We start from the raw sequence: 22764 nt of genomic DNA, 5'->3' as shown, positions 1-22764 counted from the left end.
TGCTGTGAGCAAAGGACTTAGAGCTTCCTCGGATGAAACAGTGGCTTTGGGGCAGATACGGCAGACAAACAGGAGATGTAAACGCAGAACTTACAAGTTTTCCCATTTAGTGTCCTGTCTTTGAAGGACAAGAGTCTTGAATGTCCTGTCAAGTCTCAAGAGGATGAAGTGGCCAGCAGATCCTCCTGGATCATGCTGTTTGGCTTTTTCCCTCTGTCTCTTTCTCTTTTTCTCTTTCCCTCTTTTCTACATTGTGCAATCAGTATTCACACATTCTTATAACTAATGGGATTAGAGGCATTGCAAAGGGATTTGAACAAGATAATTAATTTACTCCTTAGCCCACAATGTAACAGGCAAAACCCCTCTGAGAAAAGGCAGACAAAATGGGTCAGAAAATGTGTGGGAAATGAGGTAAGGCCTCTCAAACAGGGCCTCAGTCAGCTGTACTATTATGAAAGGCTCCTGGAGCATTCATTCACTGCTGCAGACTGTTGACTTCTTTGACTTGGCCACCAGAGGTGTCAAGGAGGGAGACTTAGCTGAGCGATTGGACGTGTTTCTGGATACTAAGAACTCTGCTTCAATTACTTAAATACCGTTTCAAGTTCTTTGCTACCACACTATGTAGAGCAATGCTGAAAAATCAAAGCAAGCAGCCCCTTACAAAGATGGGGGCCCACCATACAAGCAAGGTCTTCTCCTGTACACCCAATTGTAAATCGCATGCTCAGGAAGAGACAGACAAGTGAAGTAAGTGTTGAATCAGGAAACCTACTTTGTGCTTCATATTCTGTTTAAATATCTATCTAGCAGAGTTAATCATAAATCTAGCAACAGGTTGAAGTGATCCACCTAAATGCATCTTCTTTTATTTTAAGAAATGGTTCAAAGAAAAAGCCTCACAATCCAGTCCTTCACTCTCCCCCCTCATTGATACCAGTATACTATGTGAATTACCAAGCGAAGATACTAGCTTTCCAAAAGAGCAGCAGGAAATACTTCAAAGTTCCTACCCCTATTTTTTTATTTTTTATTTTTTGCCTGTGAAAATTGTATGAACCACCAGCCTGATCAAAGCTGCCAGAAGTTGTTAGGAGACATGTCGGCCTGGGCTTGCCTGTGTGGTGACTTAGAGGTGCCTCCTCTTCGGTGGAAGAAACAGCGGGAGCTGCTCTAATGAACCATCCAGCAGCTCCATGGAAGTCAGCGTGCAGTGTGTGTGCAGCCAGAGGTGAGAAGAGGTTAATCCATAGGGGAACTAGTTAAGAAAGCAAAACGAAAAATACCAGTGAGTTGTAGGGCCAAATTCAACTTGAAGTCAGAGATGGTTGCTGAGATTCTCTGTTTTCTTTTAATGAAATTCACCTTTCAATCTGCTGCTTTTTGTGGAAGCTTGTCAGTTTTAAATACTTTATAGTAGTGCAGTAGTGTGCATTATGTACAAGACAGTGTTATGTTACCTGTAGTGCATTGATCTGCAATTCATTTTAAATAACTATACCTTTTATTTCTGGTGAAGATTAGATTACTAATCTTAAAATTGGTCTTTTTTATTTCCTCATGGAGATTTATTACTGTTATTTCTATCTGCTCATTAATGTACATACCTGTTTGTAATGTCAGTCCTTATATTATAATCCTAGCTGTTGTGATTTTTATTTATTTTTTCTGTTAAGTGCATTTACCACCAGATTTTTATCCTATTTTTATTTGTTAAAAAATCTGTTGGTTCTCCCTTCACTGTTTAAATACTTTTTCTGCAATTCCCTCTACAACTGCAAACAAAAGTGTTGTCTCTGCCTCAGCTAGGAGTCTCCTTTTCATGTTGCTTATTACTGCATGGATGGAGAGGGGAATCATGAATACTGAAAATGCCATGAAAAACCTACCCTACAAGATATATTCTGGTGTTTCAGGTCAGGAGTCATAGCACACAGATATTTGTGTATGTGGAGGGTAATTTCACAGTGGCAGTGAAATGTGCCCCTAACTAAATCAACCAACCAAGCAAGAAACAAAACAAAACAAAAACAAACAAAAGAAAGAAAAAGAAAAAAGACAACACAACAACCACTAAAAACAGCATAGGCACAAATGGATCTAAGGATGCATGTCTGTGTAAAATTCTCCTTCTATATAGAAAGAGATATTAAACAGTATTATAAATAGTATGTATATATCAAATGAAATTTCAGCTAGGGTAAAGGAAAAGGACAATTAAAACAGAAATTTAGGAGAATACTTAAATATAAATAAGAGTTGATGAGAGCATTTAATTTTAAGCATAGACTTAACTCCTGAATAAAGTCAATATTACTGACACACAAACTTAGGGTTTGTTTTCTATGGCCTTGTTTTTTTGAGCATTGTGTTTGAATCTGGTAAGTCATTTTCCTTGTGATACCAGGACTTTAATTTTTATTTAGGGATAGGATAGTCTAATCTCTTTTCAAGCATCTATGTAGCATCTATGTAATATATTTGTATGATACTTATGTTTGTTTGGTTAAACTGTTGAATTAGTAGAGCTCATCAAAACACTTTGGGACATATTTTCCATTCAGATGCTTATGTAATGCATGATATCAGAGAGGAAAATTTGGCTTATTTTCAATATTTATACATGTGGATGGGAAGATGGTTAACAGAGGGCAAAAGGAGATATGGAAGAAAAAACTGCAAAAAATTGTATTCTGCAGATCCAGGACTTAATTAGATATTCTGTATCCCTACTGAATGCTGAATTTGATCTTTTCGTTTTCACAGATTGCAGACCTCTCATTCTCACCCACAGTCTAGTTAAAATTGATACTAAGGGAAAATATTTGAATACTTTTCTCAGTCTGGAGCAAACACTTGTAGACATATCCTCATGACTCCTTGGTTTCCTTTTTGTATTTTTAGTTCTTTGGTAGTGTTTTATTTGTTTGTTTTAAATATAAATAAAAAGAAAAATGGTGTCTTCTTTGGAAATAAATGGCCTATCCATATCCCACCAAATTTAATGAAAAGGTTTCCTTTGATTTCAGTGGAATTCGGGAACAGTGGTCAGTACCACTGCAGTCCATCTCTTGTAAGTCAGGGATGAATCCTTACTTGCATTTACTTTAGCTCTTCCAGTGTTCTTATTAACAATTTTTCATTCTTCCCAAAAGGCCTGCAATCTACTATGCTGTCGTTGGTATCACAGTTCCTGTATTATTTTGCAGGGATGCAGACCTGACACAATGCTTTGAAGTATATTATGGGCAGTTCTTTCAAAATGCTGACTTTCTAATGCTGAAAATTTCCTCTCCCAGGCCAGGACCCAGTGGATATTTCTATATCTGAAATTGAGAAAAATCCTTTAAACATTGTCATGAGGAGTGCTAAAAACTATGTGAGGACGTTCCAATTTCAAAATGAATATCACTATTTTCTTTTTACACGAGGTGTCTGAGAACTTGTCAAGATCCATCCTCACCCCTCAAACAAAATCCAAAAAGCAGCATAGAAAACTTTAGCTGAGTTTTATTAAATATAAAAGATAATTTTGAAATGGACTTAGACATGGTTGAGTTTCCTTGAATATTATTTTTGGTAGTTGAGCATGATATATAATTGTTCCTCACAGGCTAAGAAAATGTATAAAGTAGGTATGGAAAGGAAAACTATTTTCTTATTTTCCTGTTCTTTCTCTATATCTGAGGAAAGTTTTGTCTTTGTTCATATATCCTTCAATTAAGAGAACCTATAATTTAAAATGTGCTCAATACTGTTTTTGAGTAAGAAGTTTGTGATTCAGAAAAATATTTGATCACATGTTTAACACTAAGCATGTGAGTAGTTGCAATGAATTCAGTGGGATTTAAGCACTTTAAATTGTAGCTGCTTCAGTGCTTTCCTCAATTGGGATGACATTATTTGTATGCTCTCAGTTTGAGAGCTACATTTAACTGAGTTAGTGTAATTTTCCAAACTACATCTCTGAAGGTGTTGTACCATAACCTATATGCTTCTTGTTGTCACATCTTACAAGAGTGTATTAGATTTTCATTTAGTTGATGAGCTTTGAAGAGTAATGCTTTTGTTTTCAGAACTGGCGAGGATAACAAGAATTCCCATAAATGTACTTCAATCCTAACCTATTGAATTTAGGATTATTGATTAGCAGAAAAAAACAAACAAGCAAACTAAAATAAAACAGAAAAGATTGTTAGATTTTTGTATTTTTTTTTTTTATTATTTTTAGGTGAAAAGATAGTAGCACTGTTTATGCAAATGCAATCTCTGTTTTTGCAAGTCAGGGATGAGAGGTAAAGGATAGGGTCAAGTGTTATGTGAAATAAGTTCGGTTTTGCTGAGCTTGTCAGAATTAGTATTCACCGAAACCATTTTCTTTTTCACTCTATAAGCAACACAGCAGGTGCTGAACTCACTACACTTGTCTGCCTGTTTGCAAGATAGATACGTTTCTATCTTGAAAAGTTTCTTCAAAGTATGTATAAGTACTGGTCTATGATAGGTGTACATAGAAACTATTTACCATGGCCATCTCTCTTCCAAATCACCTTAAGAAGGAGAATAGGTAATTCAGTAACTACATTGTGACTGACCCGTATTTACGTGTTGGTTTTAAATTAGGGAAATCAAGCTGTGTATTTCTCATGCATTGGTTAAGAATTAAAGCAAGAAATCATTCTGATAAATGAATGGAATGGGATACAAGGTTATTCTGTGATTTAATACATTTTCCTAAGTATGTTAGATGTATAACTCTATAGAAATTTTATCTCTTAACTGCCATAAAACTGTAACTTTCATAAATGATGTATCTTCAATAATTTTACACTATTTTGATTTGTAAAAGTTGAGTAGATTGGAAAGGGTTTTTAAAAAAATACATTTTAGTATGCCTTTTGACAGATGTGATTTAAAAGCTTAGAGAAAGCAATGTACCTGTCACTTTTAATTGCAGAAAGCTTTCCATCTATTACCTTTATTTTGCCAGAGCCTTCTAATGAAAAAGTTCCAGTATCTAATTTAATTTAATTTTCTTTGGGTTTGCCAGAAGAGCAATTAATTTTAAAAACTTCTAACTATTAAGATGTGCTTCAGGAAGCCATCTCTATATCTTAGATACCATTAAGTTTCATCATGTGCTTGTCATACCTTAGGAACATCTTGATATCCTTGAAGAAATGCAGCAGTGAAATGTAGACATAATGTCAGCAGTACTAGGTGTAAGGTTTGCAAATACAAATGTTAGTATGATTGGGTTATTCCTATCCATCATTAGTTTGCACCTCTCTGGAGCTATAAGTACATCTGTGCCTGGCAGGCTTGTATTATCACCAGTGCATATGGGGACCATGTGTCAGTCTTCCAACAGAGATATATAGCCTTATGTAGAAGCAGGATTGGATATGCTTGTGTTTCAGCCTCTAAATCAATTTCTGGGACCTCTTCTACAGATGTTGGAAGCTGCAGGTCTGTAAAACAGTATACTGTAATATGAACTGCAACAGAAGAATAAGCATGAGATGGAATTGGCCATATGGCAGTAGATAGCAAGTGCAGCAGAGCCTGTGTAGAAACAAATCCTCGCACCTTCTCATTTATCTGTGTAAATATCATTTAAATTCAATCACCTCAAAGTTCTGAGCTGATCCTGTTCTTAGAGGAGATCTGTTCTTACTCGGCTAGAAGAGTGAATGTAAATACCTGTACTTGCAGTTGCAAGATACACATCCTAGAATTTTGGGGCTGGTAAAACTCTTACTGAATTCTTTAGAAGTACAGATGGATTTATGCTGACTGCTTTAACAGAAAGCCTAGTTGTGTAATACAGAGATGTTGTTCTTTTTAACAGCTATTGATATGAGTACAACATCATTTGGTTTAAAATTTAGGTTCATTTCTTAAACCTCAATTTGTAAAAAATTATATTTAAAAAAATGCAATCAAATTAAGTCTTTAAATGTTTCATGGTATATTTCAGAAATAGACTACATGCAGTTGAGATATTTATTCCCATTGCCATCACTCTCCTCAATCTCTGTGTAGTTACTTAGACCTCTCTATCCTGAAGTTGTCTGTTTACCTACAACCAGTGTATATAATGCTCTGTGAATTCCACAGTATGGGTATCAGTATCACCCATCATCATGGGGTATGCTGTGTTCTCGTTTGATTACAGTTACTCAAATGATATCCATCCCATCCAACTGCCTTTGTGACCAAAAATAAGCAAAGCAAAACCTCTTCCAAGAAAATGAAACAAACAAACAAAAACAAACAAACAAACACAACTACAACAAAAAGATCCCCGCACACCACACACAGAAAACTTTCACTTTTTCCCCTAATTATTGAAGTTTCTCAGGAAGATTTTCTGGATATTTACCTAAGCAGGAGCTCCATCAGCAACTTAGAGGAAGTTGGAGAAATGTTTGAAGGGAAACAATTTGGCATGTAAGTGATTCAGAAAAAAGACTGGAACACCTACTGATAGAGGAAAAAAATGTGAAGGAAAAAGGGGAGATTAGCTTTTAAGATGCAATTAAGAATAGTCACTCTTTGATGGTGTCAGTGGAAAAGTGCAGTCCTGGAACGAAAAAAATCTGAGCTGTGTAGACTTCAAAAGTGAATGTCACAATGAAAATTACTACTAGTGCAAGCAGCTGAAATTTTGTAACTTTGAGGGGAAAAACAGATAAATATGGCAGAAAGAAAAATACAATGAAATGTTTGTTTTGATTTGTTTTTTAATTAGCATTAAATTAATTTTTACATAATTATTTCATAGATGATTTTTTCTAGAATATTTAAAGGTAATGTATGTACCATTATTGTGGTATCATCGTTTGTTCAGGTAACAGTGTAAATTACAACTTCTTGGGCCAGAAACCCAACTGTGATAGTCACTGTACAAATGCAGAGTAAAAAAAATAAATAAAATATTTTTTTTTTCAACAGAAACACTTTGCAGTATCAGAAATGACAGATGGCTATAAGCAGATGGGTGAAGCACAGAAAAATAATGATAGAATACTGGTCATCTTGATAAGCAGTAATTATGTCTGAAGCTTAGTTGTCAATTTTTTAATCACACTTATTAATCCTTTTATAATTTATGTTTTGTTTTGTATTTTTTTTGCAGTTTCTAGTGTACTTGTTGGCAGTGACAGGCAACAGTATCAAAGCCTGAGGTATACACTATGTGAATGCACACATATTGTGTAAAGCTAGGGCTGTGCAATGAATCTGTCTTGTTAAGCAATCAGCCTGTCTCAAGAGAGAATTCAGAAATTGCATTGTTTGACTCAGGTGAAGGAAGAGTGAGCACAGTGCCATTCAACATTAATAACCTGCAAGATCATTTCTGGCTTCCTCTCCAAATTTTGGCTGCCCCTTGACAAACCGTTCAAGGTTAGGTTTACTGTTAGGAACCACTTGGAGTACTCAGTTTATTGTTAGACTTAACAGTTTGAGCCTATACTTGATGAAAAATGCTTGTGTTCAGGGATGTAATTATAACTTACCTGTTTTGCAATAGCAGCAATGAGTAATGGTGCTGGGTCAAGAATCTGCTCTGCTCAGTTCCGAGCAAAGAGAAGAATTGCCATGGTTCACTGAGTGATATTTCAGAAGAGAATACGCAAGGGTTATAGACTGTGGAGTGAAACTAGACAACATACCAGACAACCTTTCAGTCAGTTCCTAAAAGTGCTTACAGTTTCAATTCCAAAGCAGGTGAAACAATATTAAATATTAAAGACACGTTGACTGCTCCAAACTCCTGCTAAAAAGAAGTTTTGTTACAGGGAACAGGAGTGATAGATTTTTCAGACACTCTTGGAGAAGTCTTTTGGAAAGGCAAGTGTGCCATCTCATCTATTCTTAATGGGATCAGATCCCTAAACTAAGCCAAGTGGATGTTTCAGCCATGCCTACTCTGAGTATGTCACTTCCCAGAAGTGAATGCTACCTGGAGTATCTTGTTTTATCAGTTTTAAATCCTTAATTTGTAAAGTCTTCTCCAGTCTATCAAGTGTAATAATAGATTAGAAATTAATAACCAAATCACCTGTTAGAGACAGGTGAAATTAAAATAGCAGAATCTTCGCTCTTTCCTTACAAAGAAATGATCTTTTGTGGCCTTGTATGAAATAATAGCACGTAAGAGTTAATGTAAGTTTCTATCTTGTCTTTAATTACAACCTGGGTAAGTAAAAAGGAGGAAAATATGCAGGAACAAAAAAACATATGTGCTTTAGAAGTTATTGGCTGGACTAAACTGTAATTTTTGAGATGATAAATTTACATATAAAAGTCACCTCTCACTATGCAAACTCCAGGTAGGGCTGTAGGACCCCTCACACTTCACAGCTATGCAGCTGTATCAGGCATCAGTAGGGGAACTGGACTGACAGAAATTCAGGACAAGAGGCAGTCGGTAGTTGTGGCTTAGTACCTTTCTTCAGCTTGACCAATTTGAGAGCCTATGGGAGATAAAGAATCAGTGAGTTTCTCTCTCTCTCTCTCTCTCTCTCTCTCTCTCTCTTTTTTTGGTGGGGGTGTTCTTAAAGGGCTTCAAGGGTTTTTTTTTTTTTTTTTTTATCAAAAAAGGGTTATCAAAAGGGTTATACTGAAGTCAAATTTGAAGCACCATTACAATTCTCCCTCTTGGAAATTGTGGGTGGTCCATTCCTCTTGAAGAGCTACAACATGTAATTATTTCTATTTTTTAAAGTCCTAAACAAAGAGAATTATATATTAATTTAGTGGAGCAGACTAATAAAGACTACTGACCTTTTCAAAAATAATTTTCTAAGACTCCAGTGAAATACATGTGTGGTCCTAATACTCCTATTTTATTTTACAATGAGCATTTGTCACACTAGGACACTCTAGCACAATAAAGAATAAATGGCGAATCTCCTTGAGCAATTATTTTCAAATGGTACCAGAATATACAAATTGATTTAAGTGCACTTTTGGAGACACTGTAGAGTAGAATTGATCCTGTGGCCCATAGATTAACTTCCATGCCAAGACTGCAATAGGAGGCTTTCATTTTTTCTAAACCCAAAATGTGATCCTATTAAAAAGTAGGGAGGCCTGGTACTTGGACTCTGTGCTATTGTAATTCTGGGGAAATTACCAATTAGTAATATGCAAAATTATAAACAAGTCAATATCATATTGTATTGGATAGGTATGTGGAGTCAGCTTGTTTCTCAAACATAAAAAAATTAGCATTAATTGTCATTATTTCCATTTTTGATGACTTGTCCTAAAACTTAAGGTTGAAGGTACTTAAAATTGGAGTTAGCAGGCTATCGGTACTTCTAGTGTAGCTCATTAGTTTTTTTTATTGTTGTTGTTGTTTTCTTTTGTTGTATATGTTCTATGCTGTATGCATAAATGATTTGTATCGATGCTCTAAATAAATAAGTAGATAAAACAGATAAAAATATCTGCTGCTTAAAGAATACAAATGATAGCATACAAATAGCTACAATAAGTCCATTTTCATTCAATTATAGATTTATAAATGGTTAACAGATGTTAAAAAACCCTGAAGCATTAAGAATTAAAGGAACTTCAGTAATATCATTAAAAGTGATATCATTAAAAACTGAGAGATGAAAGCGAGCAGGGAAACCTAATCTGAATATTCTTAGAAAAGAGGGAGTCTTGTTCCTTAGCATAAGAATTGCAGTGACTCAAATAATTTTGCCCATATTACAGTGGTGATTGCCCTACGTTGAGCAATATGAAATATTCAGCTGGACAGTGTAGCACACCATGGCATAGGGAGTGATCCTGCTTTAGCGTGGGAATAGATTGTGTCTACTCTTTACAGCATCTGAGTCTCTGGGGAGTCTACAGAGCAAATGCAAATTAGTGCACAATGCAGAGAGAACCTGCAATTCTGTCATCGAAATTCTCGTCTGCCTTGTGCTCCTCAGTATAGTACTGATGCATACTGCTACTGATAACATACTACCTTGGCTTCACCATCCATAAAAGAAGGTTAATAGTACCTTTCTCAGATCTGAAATATCATTTCTCATTTGGGAAGCAGGTGGAAATGATATGACCAGAGGTAATGATTTACAGAACTAATGCTAGAATTTATAATTCAGGTTTTTGGTCATCACAAGGAGATAAATATGCACCTAGAGACATATTGGTCACTGCTGATAGTATTGGACTCCTTTTGTATCATAATTATCAAGAGAAATAGCTGCATTGGATGTTTTACTGAAGAGTAGAAACAAAAAATAATTTGATAAATAGGAGACTAAGTTTTTTATTTCATAGGCAAAAAATGTTGCATCAGGTTTTGGGTGTTTTTTTTTTTTTTTTCAGCAAGATATTAGACTGAATTGTTAAGCATATAATTTTTAAACATTTCTTTATTTTGTTTTTCTTAATTGATTTGTAGACCTGCCAAAAAGCCAGGCCGTGATAAAAGGACATGAGAACCCATTTGGGTATAAAATTATCTTCATAAATAAGTGATGCAGTACTGCAATTTGTAATACAGTAACTCTATAAAGCCTAACGTACATCAGTATTGTAACAATTAAAGGGATAAGCCTCATTTGGCTGATAGGAAATGTACTTACTTGTTTTAGTATAGTAATATATTTGCTGAATGTGAGATAAAAAGTGTTGAGTTAGAGATTAAAACATTCATGTTTGTTTAGTAAGCTCATGCTACGCTGTGGTATATTTCTACCATCATGGAAATCTGAATTCCAAACAGGCTTTAATAGGTTCAGTTCACCTGAGATTTTACTTGTAGAGTACTGTAGATTTACTTGTCTGTGCATGATGCTTTCCCTGCATTTAGACCATGAGGTAATACTTCAGCAGCATCTCTGTTGCTGAAGATTTTTCACATTGGTTTGATTTCCTCTATGAAGTTCTGAAAATAATATTTAAGCTTCCTAATACACTAAAACTGGAGCTTGCTGAAGCATGCCTATGTAGCATTCAGAAAAGGTCTTAGATTAAAGTCATGTTTAAACCTTGCAGTTGAGGAATACAGTTTTCCTGACTGTGTGACAATAAATAAAGGTTCATAAGAGGGGTGAAGAGAAAATCTGATCAAAAGTTTTCCATCATAGCGCAAACCATCTAATATGGAAGAGAAATACATATTTATATTTCAAATTTAGAAAATGGAAAACTGTTTGACATTTTAGGAGTGAAATCCAAATCAGAGGTCCAGCAAAACAGAAGAAAAATTACCTTGCCATTTCAGTCTGTCCTCTTCACATTGTAAAAACCCACTGCCACAGTAGCTTTTGCAAATGGAGGCTGTTGTCATCATTCCCTCAAGGTACTCAAAATAATTTTTTTTTGGATGTAAGAGTTTTTTCCAAAGTTTAATGATAATATAAAATAATCTCTCCATCCATTTCTCAAGACACAGTTGAAATTTGTGGCACTTCTACTATGCTGTCATGTCATAGTACGTTATTGCTTTCCTTCAGGAGCTTAGGTTTTCCTGCTGGTGCCTCCCAGTGAGGCTGAGTACTTCACTTTACCTAACATCAAAACTAGGGGAATAAATAGGGGCTTGTTCAAACCTGGGCCTAGCTCTGGAATATGTTAGATGTTTTGGATGGGATGCCCCATTAAGGACACTGTTGCTGGAAAAGTGTCTCGGGCCATGCAAGGCCTTATAGATATCTTAATGATCATCTTAATGATGCTCATCCATGAGCATCCTGTGCCAAAGCCTGTTTCACATGCTCTGTTTGAAAAGAATTGCTTAATGAACAAGTAATGTCTGTTTTTTCCCCATCTAAATTTCTGTACTTTTTAAGGTATACACAGATAGAAGGATGTTCTGGGGACACTGAATAGTACTGAGAAAGAAGCAAATCACAGTAAAAGCAACTGAAGTTGAACGAACCATTTGATATTCATAAATGAGTTGTTAGGTTATTTAGTTTTATTTCAGGGTAAATTATCTAATTGATACTTATGTTCATAAGAAAAGCTGTTACATGTCTGCCAAAATGTATGTGTGGTTTTTTTTCACCACCATCTTTGTATTCCAAGTGAAAATCCCCACATCCAAACTAATATATTTGATTTTCAGTTAAATAATTTACAGAAATTCTCATTCTGTTCATTCTTTGCTCTTTCTTTTCTCTGTAGTCTTATTATGTGAGACCGGTTGCTGCCCTGTGTGGGGTTTCATGCAGAATGTAGTTAGCTATTGTTGAAAATATTCTTTTCCAGTAAGAGAGGAGTACTAAGCAAGGCTTACTTTATTTGTTTCAGAAATAGTTAAATAATTATTCAGGTCCCTGATCACAGAATAGCCACCTTTCGAACTGTTTTTATGAACCAACATAAATAAACTGATAAGTATTCAATACTTTGACTCAGTGTTTCTGCCTTTTCCTTTAAAAATCAGGACACATTACTCATTCCCAGTACTCAGTATTTTACAAAGTAGAGAATGGCAGTATAGATTTATGATATCCCTGGTCAGACACTGAGGGAGGTTAAACTGTAGAGGAAAATAAAATTACAAGTAATTAAATTTACAAGCAGGTTTGCCATCTTGAAAAGATTTATTGTTTTAGAACGAACAATGGTTTTAGCCACATAAGAAAACTGTGATACCTTCACAGTGCATGATATAGATATTATACATGGTGTTTCAATTTATATGATTAAAAATTTAGCATTCCTTTTAAGGTTGAATGGGATATTCAACTGGGAACTATACATGGTGAGTAATAAAATAGCTGCAATGCAGTACTGTCTGCATTTTTTAAGAGCTGAAGCACTCTATCAGGCTCATTAATATCAGGTTATCCGAGGGCTTTATCCTCAGATAAAGAAACAATAGCATATATAAGTTTTCTAGTTTTTCTGTGAGAAGAGATTCATGTGTATGTGAGATTCATACCAATGTTATATTGCTACAAGTTTCAAATGTTAGCAGGATTCTAGATTTTTTTTTTCTTCCCTATATACTTCTACCTACTAACCAGTAAATGTGATAAATAGAAATATGCCGTTTCCATCCTGTTTCTTAGGAAGGATTCAGTAGTAACAAGGTTTTGACAAGGTATTCCTGCTATTTCAACAGAGCATTATGTATCATGTTTACTAATGTATTCCACAGCAAAAAATAAAATAAAAAAAATAATAATAATTAACCAAATACATAAAATGAAGCTGATTTTTTGGGAGCTGGAGGCAAGAGGTTTATTATTATTATCATTTTCATTTTTTATTTTATTTTTTTGTGTTTCATCAGATTTTGAAAAGGAGAGATCTACATTCTTTGGCATAATTTCAAATTAGTCAAGTTCTACTGTTGTGCCATTGCAAATATCAGATTGAAATCCTTAATCTTTGGAAACAGGTTTAAAATCTGAGGCATGTGCGATTACCTGTGTACGTTGTATGTAAATTGCCTTGACCTGGTTTGTTTAAAAGGGAATTATATTTTCTGTAAGCATAATAATTCCAGAGCTTCCTTCATTACTGATCTCAGAGACACTGTTGTATGTGTTTGTGCTTTAATCACTTAGAGTACTTGGGTTTTATGTAAGTATTTTTTTTTTATTATTTAAGTGAATTATTTTAATGATTTTATTTAGGTGCAACATATTTAGTCTCTGACTTAGAAATATACACCTGACCTTCTGTGCAGAAAAACAAAAATGTAAGCAAGTTTTTTTTTTTGAGAATTAATACAGATGGGCAAAAGTTCAGACCTCTTTGTCACCTTTTGCCTTGGTGAAACTAGCCTGAGAACAATCCTTAAGGACATTTCACACTAAAAGATACTAAAGTTACATCTAACTATTCTGGCCTCGAAAACTTGTTTGCTCATATGTGAGCAGGGCAGTGCATTGAAGGCTGGGTGATGGAGTGCTCCACACAAGCCAGCAGATGACGTGATGGAAGCCCTCGAAGTTGCACTCAGTAATTTTCTGAAAGGGTCAATGGCTAAAATACTCCACTTCAGACTTAATAATTTGGAATATATCTCCCTAGAAGTGACTTGACAGAGTTGAGAACAATTAATTGGAAGAGACCCATAGGACAACTAGGATCTGTGTTAAGATGAGTTTGATAAAATGTGTTATGTCATTGTGCTTTCTTTCAAAAACTGTGTAGGATATTCTTGGCTTTTTCACTCTAGTTTTATACAATATGTTTTGAATCAATTCTGCTGTTCCACAGATATACTATTTTTTTCTGTGTGTGAAGTCTTGGACTGTTGTAATTACAGAGAATAATTTCTTCCAACGACAGTATCTTGGTCAGATTGCTGGTTTCAAATATGAAGACTGACAAATATGAAGACATGCCTCTCAGAAAATCAGATTTGTTCTTGTAAAAGCAGGATGCTCAGTTCTTAAATGGCTTAAATTTTGTTTAAATTCATAGAGCCCCTTTTATTTCAGGGTTACCAAGTGCCATCATAAATGATACTGAGTGTACAGACATAACCAAATGGTGTCTCTTTTTGAATGGGAAATGAAGGGAGCTCACACAGTTGTTAGTGCAGGAAAATAATGCCCAACAGGCTGAAAAGGAGGAGGTTTGCACTTTTATTGCAAAACATAGGCTGCAATGTCAAGTCACTGTAACAGAATGACCTGCAAAACTGTCTGGCTTTATCTACAAAATAGTTTTTTTTTTTTTTTTTGCCCCATTTCACCAGTAAGCCACTTTGTGCTGCTTGTGGCCTTTTTTTTTTTTTTTTTTTGTTAGCAATCTAAGAATTGCAGTGGAATGAGTTTTTTTTATTATTATTTTTTATTTTTTATGATGTTTTAAAAGACCACACAGCAACTTGTTACTGAGTCCTAGGTCTGCAGTGTGAAGCGTAGGTGTAGTTTATGCAAGAATAAAAAGTTAAACGTTTGTTTAATTCCCTCAAGGTTTTTATAAGGAAACCTTTTTCGACTGAGCAGATGAAAACTTGAAGCAATCAATAAATAATTACTAAAAGCTTACCTATTACAAATAGGCATAGATTTTATGTTGAAAATTGTATTTTCTTTAAAAGAGATGTAGAATTTTGCAAAGAAAAAATGATTTAATAACTTTTGTTACTTAAAAAGTTATGAGAATATTTCACAACCGAGCAGATGAATCGCAAAAAAAAATATCCTGGAAAAAGACTTTGCCAACCTTACTTAGCTATCCGCATTTAGAGGGATGCTTTAAACAGTACCTCTTACAGGAAGTTAGAGGACCTTTGCAATTAAGTAGTTTATATTTCAGATGTGCTAAAATTAGCAGGGAACACTGTACTTTAGTCTGCATGAGCCTGTGCTACATGTAAATGATGCTGACTGCGTAGACCCGGCTGGCTCTTTCACATGTGCATACACACAGGTGCCTACACACATCTCAGTGTATGGGTTATAGAGGAACCTGGGTTAATACCTGTTACTTTTTAAGTCCTTGCACTTGCTCTAAGATTTGTATTTAGTCAAAGAAAGAAAGATTCTGACCATTTATATTTTTATTAGGTTTTTAAAATAGTTTATGTATTGTCTCAATTTTGTTCATCTTCCACTTTTTAATTCTAAAAAGTGGTGAATGATGATAATTTATTAACTATCATAAAAAGTGTAATGCATCATTACCCATTACCTCCTGCAGTATATATTTATGAGTATGGTAGTGGTTTACATAGATATGTACATATATCTGTATTATAAAGTAATCATTGATCATAATACAAATCTGTATTGTTAACCACTTTATACACAATTTCTATATTGGTAAAATGTATTAGTCAATTAAAGAGAAGTGTAAATATAGATATTTGCTGTTTATATTTGTAATAGAATTTTTTGAAGGAAGTAGGTTGTTAAATCATGTTACCATAACAAATGCTGAAGGCTGCTCTTTCACTCATTGCCATTGAATTTATTGTCAGAGCAAGTGCAGTCATATCCTATTTTAAGCTTACTTAGGTGGCTTGAAAATTAAATCACAGCTCACAGATTCTCTTGTTTTTCACACACTTAATAATAGTTAAATTTGGTCTAGTTTTAAATATACTTTACAAGACATTGCAGTACAGTATTATATTGCACAAGGTATGAAAGATTTAGTAAATAGAACTGACAATGACTTGGATAAAATAAAATTGCTGTCAGTATAGGTAGAATTATTTTCAAAAGGATTATATTATATAAATTTTGCTAGAGTCAGGCAGTGTGGGGTTTTATAAAGTCCTCAAACTATTTTTTGAGTTCATAAATCTGAAAGAGATTGATTCCTAATAACTAGAAATCTGAGCTCATTCTAGATTATATTTTAGGGAAAGAATATGTTAAAAGCTTGACTGTTTATGTATAATCAACTAATGATTCCTTCTTGTTCATTTCATTTCAGCTAGATGTCTTATTTCTATGCACTGTTTTGCAATGTTTCTCCTAAAAGCTCTCTTAGAAAAGGTCATCTAAAAGTTGTCTCTAGAAAACAAGACATGGAAAAACATTACCGTTAGGGATTGGAGTGCATGTATATTGTGCTTTGGAGTGCTTGGTGTGCTTGTGGAATGAAGCTCCTGCTTTGATTTTAGCAAAATGAAATCTATCCAGCCACAAGAAAAATGATCTGTGACCTGACTGAAAATCCTAGTGTAGATACAGCCTGTATGCATCAGATTTGTTTCAGAATTCTATTCAGATGCTCAAGCAAGCCTCTTCATCTAATTTCTTGTGTTCTCCATATTTTCTATAGATATACACATCTCTGAAGGCCTCCAAAACTACATACAATGCTATATACAATTTATATAGCACTGACTACTTTAATCTATTGATCATCTCCTATTGCACTGAACTACTTCTTAGTGGGGTATAAGCACTTAGAGAAAAAGTGAAAAGCCCTGGATTCTACTTTCTTTTTTTATTTTTTTTTCTTTTGTTCCCTACTTTTTTTTTTCCATCTACTCTGTTTTTTGTTTGATTGTTTTGTTTTGTTTTGTTTTTTACTTCAGTTTTGTAGATTTTGTTTCTAATATGGAACTGGTAAAGACAAAAATATTTCTAAAATTTGGAAAAAGGGTTGGATATATATACTGATGGCAAAAAATATATTAATGAACAAGAATTTTAATAAAATTTACATTTTGGTAAAGATACTTGTTTCAGATAGCCTGGTAAAGCTGGTTGCAGGGGTTTTTGTTTGTTTCTTTTGGGAGGTAGGGTTGGGAGAGCATCAAGGGTGCTCCTCTATCTGCTGCTAGATGTTTTTTAATGACTTCTTTTAAAATATATGGTGCTTGCCATTTTGTAACAAAATTCAAAAATATATTTATCTGAGACATTTAAACAGTTTGATAGCTGTTGTTTCTCAACAGCTTACTGCTACTTATTTTTGCATGTTTTCTTCCATGCATAAAACAGTATTAGATATTTCACGTCATGTGTTTGGAATGGGATGAAAATTGAAATCAATCAGTTAAAAATGAAATCAGTTTGGTCTTCATTGTTAAATCATGTAATGCTTCTACTTCTCCTTTGGCATATTTACTGTTCCTTTGTAAGGAAGCTATCTACTGCAACAAAGATAAACAAATTTGAGTATTACTGCTGCTGCTTTTTCTTCAATTACAAATCAGTTAAAGTAATAAAATAAGCTTCATCAGAAGCATTGATGTAATGGCTGAAATTATTTTCCTACTTTGTTGTTGTTGTTACATACAGAAAAAATATATATGGTGGATTTTAAGTTTCAGTTAATATTTTTTTTTTTCTTAGTGATCTTAGTGAAAATCAGATTCAAGCCATACCAAGGAAGGCATTCCGTGGAGCAGTAGACATAAAAAATCTGTAAGTATTTTCCTCCTTCTCATATACATTCTGATTATAATGCTTTGTCAATACAGTGTCCTCTTGTTCTATCAGATATCTTTTTACTAAATACTTTTATAGCTGTTTAAGGAATCTCTGCATAAAACCAACAGTTATCACTTGTGTTGGCAAAATATTTTAATGCATCTTAAGCATACTAAAATTGCCTGATATGAAATCTTAAACATTGAAATGAAGTTGAATACAACAAGGCATTATAAGTATTTGCTTAACCTAACCTGAATTTCATATTTGAATGTCAGGTTAGTTTAAACATTTCATTGTTTCGAATGAAAAAAATTGTCCTGCCTCGGGTCTAGGAGTTTGCCTTTTGTTAGCTTGTGTAAAAGAAAGAAAAATCAAGCTATTATCTAGTTTTACTCACATATATTATTTTTTTTTTACTTGTGTAATTACTTTTCTTACACAGTTTTCTTTTGTGGCAAAGTAAGTGTTTTCTAAAAGCTATATACCAGCTTTCCTGGAGATACTGACCCTGAAGTTCATGGGCAAGTTCTGAAGTCTCAGGGCTTAAAAATGAGGAAATATGTTTCAAGAGTTTCAAGAAAAAAGAAAGCAGTGACTTTTTGACTTTGTGTTTAGAGTAGTGAGTCAGTTTAGTGGACTGAATGACCTGAAGACCGTGATGAACTTCCACAGTAGGAAACTTAAGGTCATCCACCCAAAAGCTATAACTGCAGCTGTAAGCTGGGGGCTCATGACTTGTAAGCAACCAACAGACACAGAGGACACACATTCTACTGGATTCAAGGAAGACTGTGGAGCTCCCAATGTGATGCAACTGTGAAAAAATATACTTGCTGTCCTATGTGACATCAATAAAAATAGGGAAGTATTAAGCCATTATATGAGGTTTTCGTGTAATTTCCTTTGAAATACTTTTTGCTAATTGCAGTTGTCAGGGTTATAGAAAGATTAACTTTTGTAGTTAAACTTTGAAAATGGAGTGCTCCATGATTATAACTAAAAGATATTTTTAATTATTAAGATATTATAATGCAACTATAAAAATGTTGGTTTTTATTACTTTTTTTTTTTTTAATTTAAACACATTTGTGGTACTGTCTTTCCCTACAATAAAGTCATACCCCATCTCAATGGAAAATCTGTTATGTTCTAATCTATTATGCTTAAAAACACGTAAGCACAGTTCAGAGTAGTTTTGTTACTTTGTTTAAACGATATTTTAGGAGTTTCTATTCAGAACTGGTGCCATCATTATTCATGGTTTAAGAGAGGCTTGGCTACAAGGAGAAGCCTGCTTTTTTGTGTATGTTCTGTTATATTTGAAAATTGATACAGCTGAAGAAAGAAGCTTTGGTATTAAAAATAAAAGCATCATTGCAAATTTTCTCATGGCAAGGCAGTATTTTAGAATGTAATAAGTATACTTATATATTCTGAGATAGCTCCAATCAGAAACTGAGTTGGGATGCTAACCTTTGACTAAGATAATATTTAGATCTTGGTGTATATTGTCATGGTAAGGATCCTGAATTATGTCTAAAATGTGCATAAAACAGTAGATCTGCTCTTTAAAGCCTTTCTGTTTTGGAAGAGAATTCAAAAAAACCTCACATAAAGGCCATAGCATTGTCACAAAGTCCAAATCTGATATGTGGGATATAGTTTATTGTGACAGCAGGAAAGCTACAGGAATATCATTTATAGGTGGTCCCAGAAAATAAATAAATAAATAAACAAACATATAATCTGAAATACTTATGATCAGTTGAAAGCTCTAAGAAACACATCTCTCTACATTCTTGGTCACACACCTTATGTTGTGTGAGGTATAGGTACATCAGAATGAAAAATGAGTTCCTGGGGTGAGCCATATGGAGTCTAGCACAGCATTTATGTAACTAGGTCACGTATTCAGAAAATGAATGGTATTTGTGCATTTCCACAAGCTTAGTCAAGAAAGAGAGAGATGTAAACCCTAGCCTAGGCTTTTACATTATACTTAGAGAAGGGTGATTGCAAGAATTGTACTATTTTTATTTCATTGTCCAAGAAAAGTAAGGAGACAATAGATGAATGATGGATGTAGAAAGCATCACTTTGCAAACAAAGAAAACCATGAAATGAAATAATATAGCATCTATGGAATTATTACTAAAGTCCTGGAACTACGTATCTATATTACTGAGAATAGTCATAAACAGAATTCAATATTTGTTCTAATTTAACTGTTTCTTCTGTAATTGCCTAGTAATTAAGCATACTGTTAAAGATATTAACCGAACTTGTGGAAGAGAGGTGGAAATAAAAGGAGCAAAGAAACCTGCATTAGAACACTTTGTAAATTCAAGTTTTGCTTTGTCTAACATTAGATTAATTAGAATATAAATTGAAGGGGCTTTTTTTTTTTTAATGCAATGCATGATAAACATACCAAACTAATTCTAGTAAGCAATTTCAAAGGCAGTTAAATTTCACAGAAATTGAAATGGTTATATATTTTATTTTGCTGAATGGAGACTCAGCTTTCTTTCACTCCCCCTAAATATTTCCCCACCTGTTGGAACATTTTGGAAAAGATTCTGTGGTTACCAAAGAACATTATTCTAGTCTTCACAGAACAAAAGGAATTAGATGTTAACTCAGATTATCTGAAGGAAATTGATTCCTTTAAAGTTGATGATACCACAAGGATCTTTTGATTTCCTGCTAATATGTTCATTCTAGAGTCCTCTTGATGATTCTCAGAAGAAGCTGTCCAGTTCCCATGAAATGTGGTCATATTTCCTTTATGGGCATCTTCTTAATATTTACAGGGTGGATTCTGTAGAAGATAAACAAATTGAGAAAGTCATTCTGAGGAATTACAGCCACAGTAACATGCCCCACCATCATAGTTAAGAACAGCAACAACAATAAAGTCAGTCCCCACAAACATACTAACTGTACCCTCCCATTAGGCACTTATAGGCAGATCCCATCCTCCCTCACCTTGCCTTTGCCCTTTCTTATTAAGGCTGAACAAGTACAGCTCTTGCAGACTCTCCTCAGACATCACCTGCTTCATCTTGGTGGCCCTGGTTAGACTCACCCCAGCATGTCAGTGTCCATCTTCTGCTGGGGAGGCTGAAGCTGAGACCAGACACAGTACTCAGGTGTGATCTCCCAAATGCCAAACAGATAGGGAGGATCACTTCCCTCATCACCCTGACTTCACTCTCACAGCTGCAGCCCCATTGTTGCTAATGAGTCAAGTTCTTCAAAAAACATGCCAAAAAAATGAGGGAACCTTAGTTTCTACAGTCTTCTCTGACTCAAAACACAGTATCCAGTACGGATAGTTCAAATTCTAAAAGTATAATTCAAAAAGCTGCTCCTGACTTGGTGCTTCTTTTGGGAGAGAAACTTGCATCAGGAAGTTAGGTTCTTCAGAGAATGCAGTGGAACTTTCTGTGTTTGTTTCTTTGTTTGTTTTAATATATTGAAATTATCATATATATTAGAAATTAAATACATGTTTTTAATGTACATGTTAATGATGAAGGTGATACAGTGCTTATGGGAGAATTGTGATAGTAAATATATGCAACATCAAAATAATACCAAGAACAGGCAACACTTTAATCATATCTCCATTCCAGTATTTTGTGTCCTGTTTTTCTTGTCCCAGTCTAGTCTTATTTTAGACTACTCTGTTCTTCAATGTCTTTGCATCCATTTGGTTTCATTTTTTTTCCCAGCAAGTGGGGACAGTGGTGTCCTCTTGCGAATTTTTGTTCCAGCAAAGGCTGCTAAAGAGGGATTGTGTTCTTCTACCCCCTGTAGCAGAGCATAAAGAAAGAGCTTATGGGGACAGTGGCTCCTGGGTCAGAAAAATAAGGGGAAGTGGACAGTCATGATGTAGGTAATGATGGTGGTGGATCATAGGGATGCTGTTGGATACTATAGCTGTCACCACAAGGATAAAGGTTGCAAGGATAAAGCTACACATGTAGAATTAACTGGGAAAATTAGTAAGGAGACAGACATTAGCATCTACTCAAAGTCCTTCAAATTACTCTAATCTTTGTCTAAAATCTTCAATAATATTATGATACTTGCTGTTTCTCCAAGGCCTTTTTGGGCCTATTGTGAAATATTTAAAGTTAGCCTTGTCACTAAAGACATAACTGAATTTTGTAATTATCTTGGCTGGCAATGACTAGACTTCTTGAAGTTGTTTTATTAGCAGTTGAAAGCCAGAGAGTACTGCTGAAGGTGTTCTCTTACTGATTTCTTCTTAGATTATGCACAAATTTCCACTGCAACTGGAAGTATATGTCTGCTCATCTGCACAAGTGCTCATCCATACCCACTGCTTGTCTAAGAAATGCTTTAATAATTTAGAATTGACATATTTCTCACCCCTATTACTAGTGGGAAACTTAATTCAATTACTTGTCTGTACAGCTACCCATATTTCAGGTACACATCAAGAAATATTTTCACTGGATATTAGTATATTCAGTGCATATTTAAGATTTTTGGTAAACTCAAAAAAATTCTCTGCAGGACTAGCAGAAAGCATAGGTAAACTTTTCCAGTGATGCCTAAAACTGTTGTTGCCAAATAGATCAGAGACTTTATAACCTTTAGGCAAAAATGTTTTCTTTCTGACTGTTTCAATAAAAGATCATTTCAATACAGGAGCCGAATGCTATTATTAAAGCTATTATTTTCACTGAAGACTGCTTACCTAAAATTTAGCCTGCTGAAAAAAGTTTACTTTAAGTCACAAACAAATCACTTATGAACTGTTAATTGTATTTTTAAATCAGACTTTGAAGATGAGTTTCAAATCAGAATTCTCTGAAAGTGTATTGAAAACTTTCTTGCAAGTCTTCTTTTAACACTTGAACCACCAATGAAAAGTCTGAAG

General features: G+C 34.4%; 1 protein-coding gene across 11 annotated transcripts in view; it reads left to right on the top strand.

The window, feature by feature from the left end:
- Nucleotides 1-22764, top strand: part of SLIT2 (slit guidance ligand 2) — a 263097-nt gene that overhangs the window by 136327 nt on the left and 104006 nt on the right. For all 11 annotated transcript variants that reach the window (XM_083833918.1, XM_083833911.1, XM_083833919.1 and 8 more), the window contains exon 5: nt 17769-17840. In XM_083833918.1, coding sequence (XP_083690044.1) covers nt 17769-17840 — 72 coding nt within the window. The remainder of the gene's footprint in view (nt 1-17768; nt 17841-22764) is intronic.

Source organism: Anser anser (assembly GCF_964211835.1).
Source record: "Anser anser genome assembly, chromosome: 4".
Taxonomy (NCBI): Eukaryota; Metazoa; Chordata; class Aves; order Anseriformes; family Anatidae; genus Anser; species Anser anser.
This window is presented reverse-complemented; position numbering and strand designations above follow the sequence as displayed.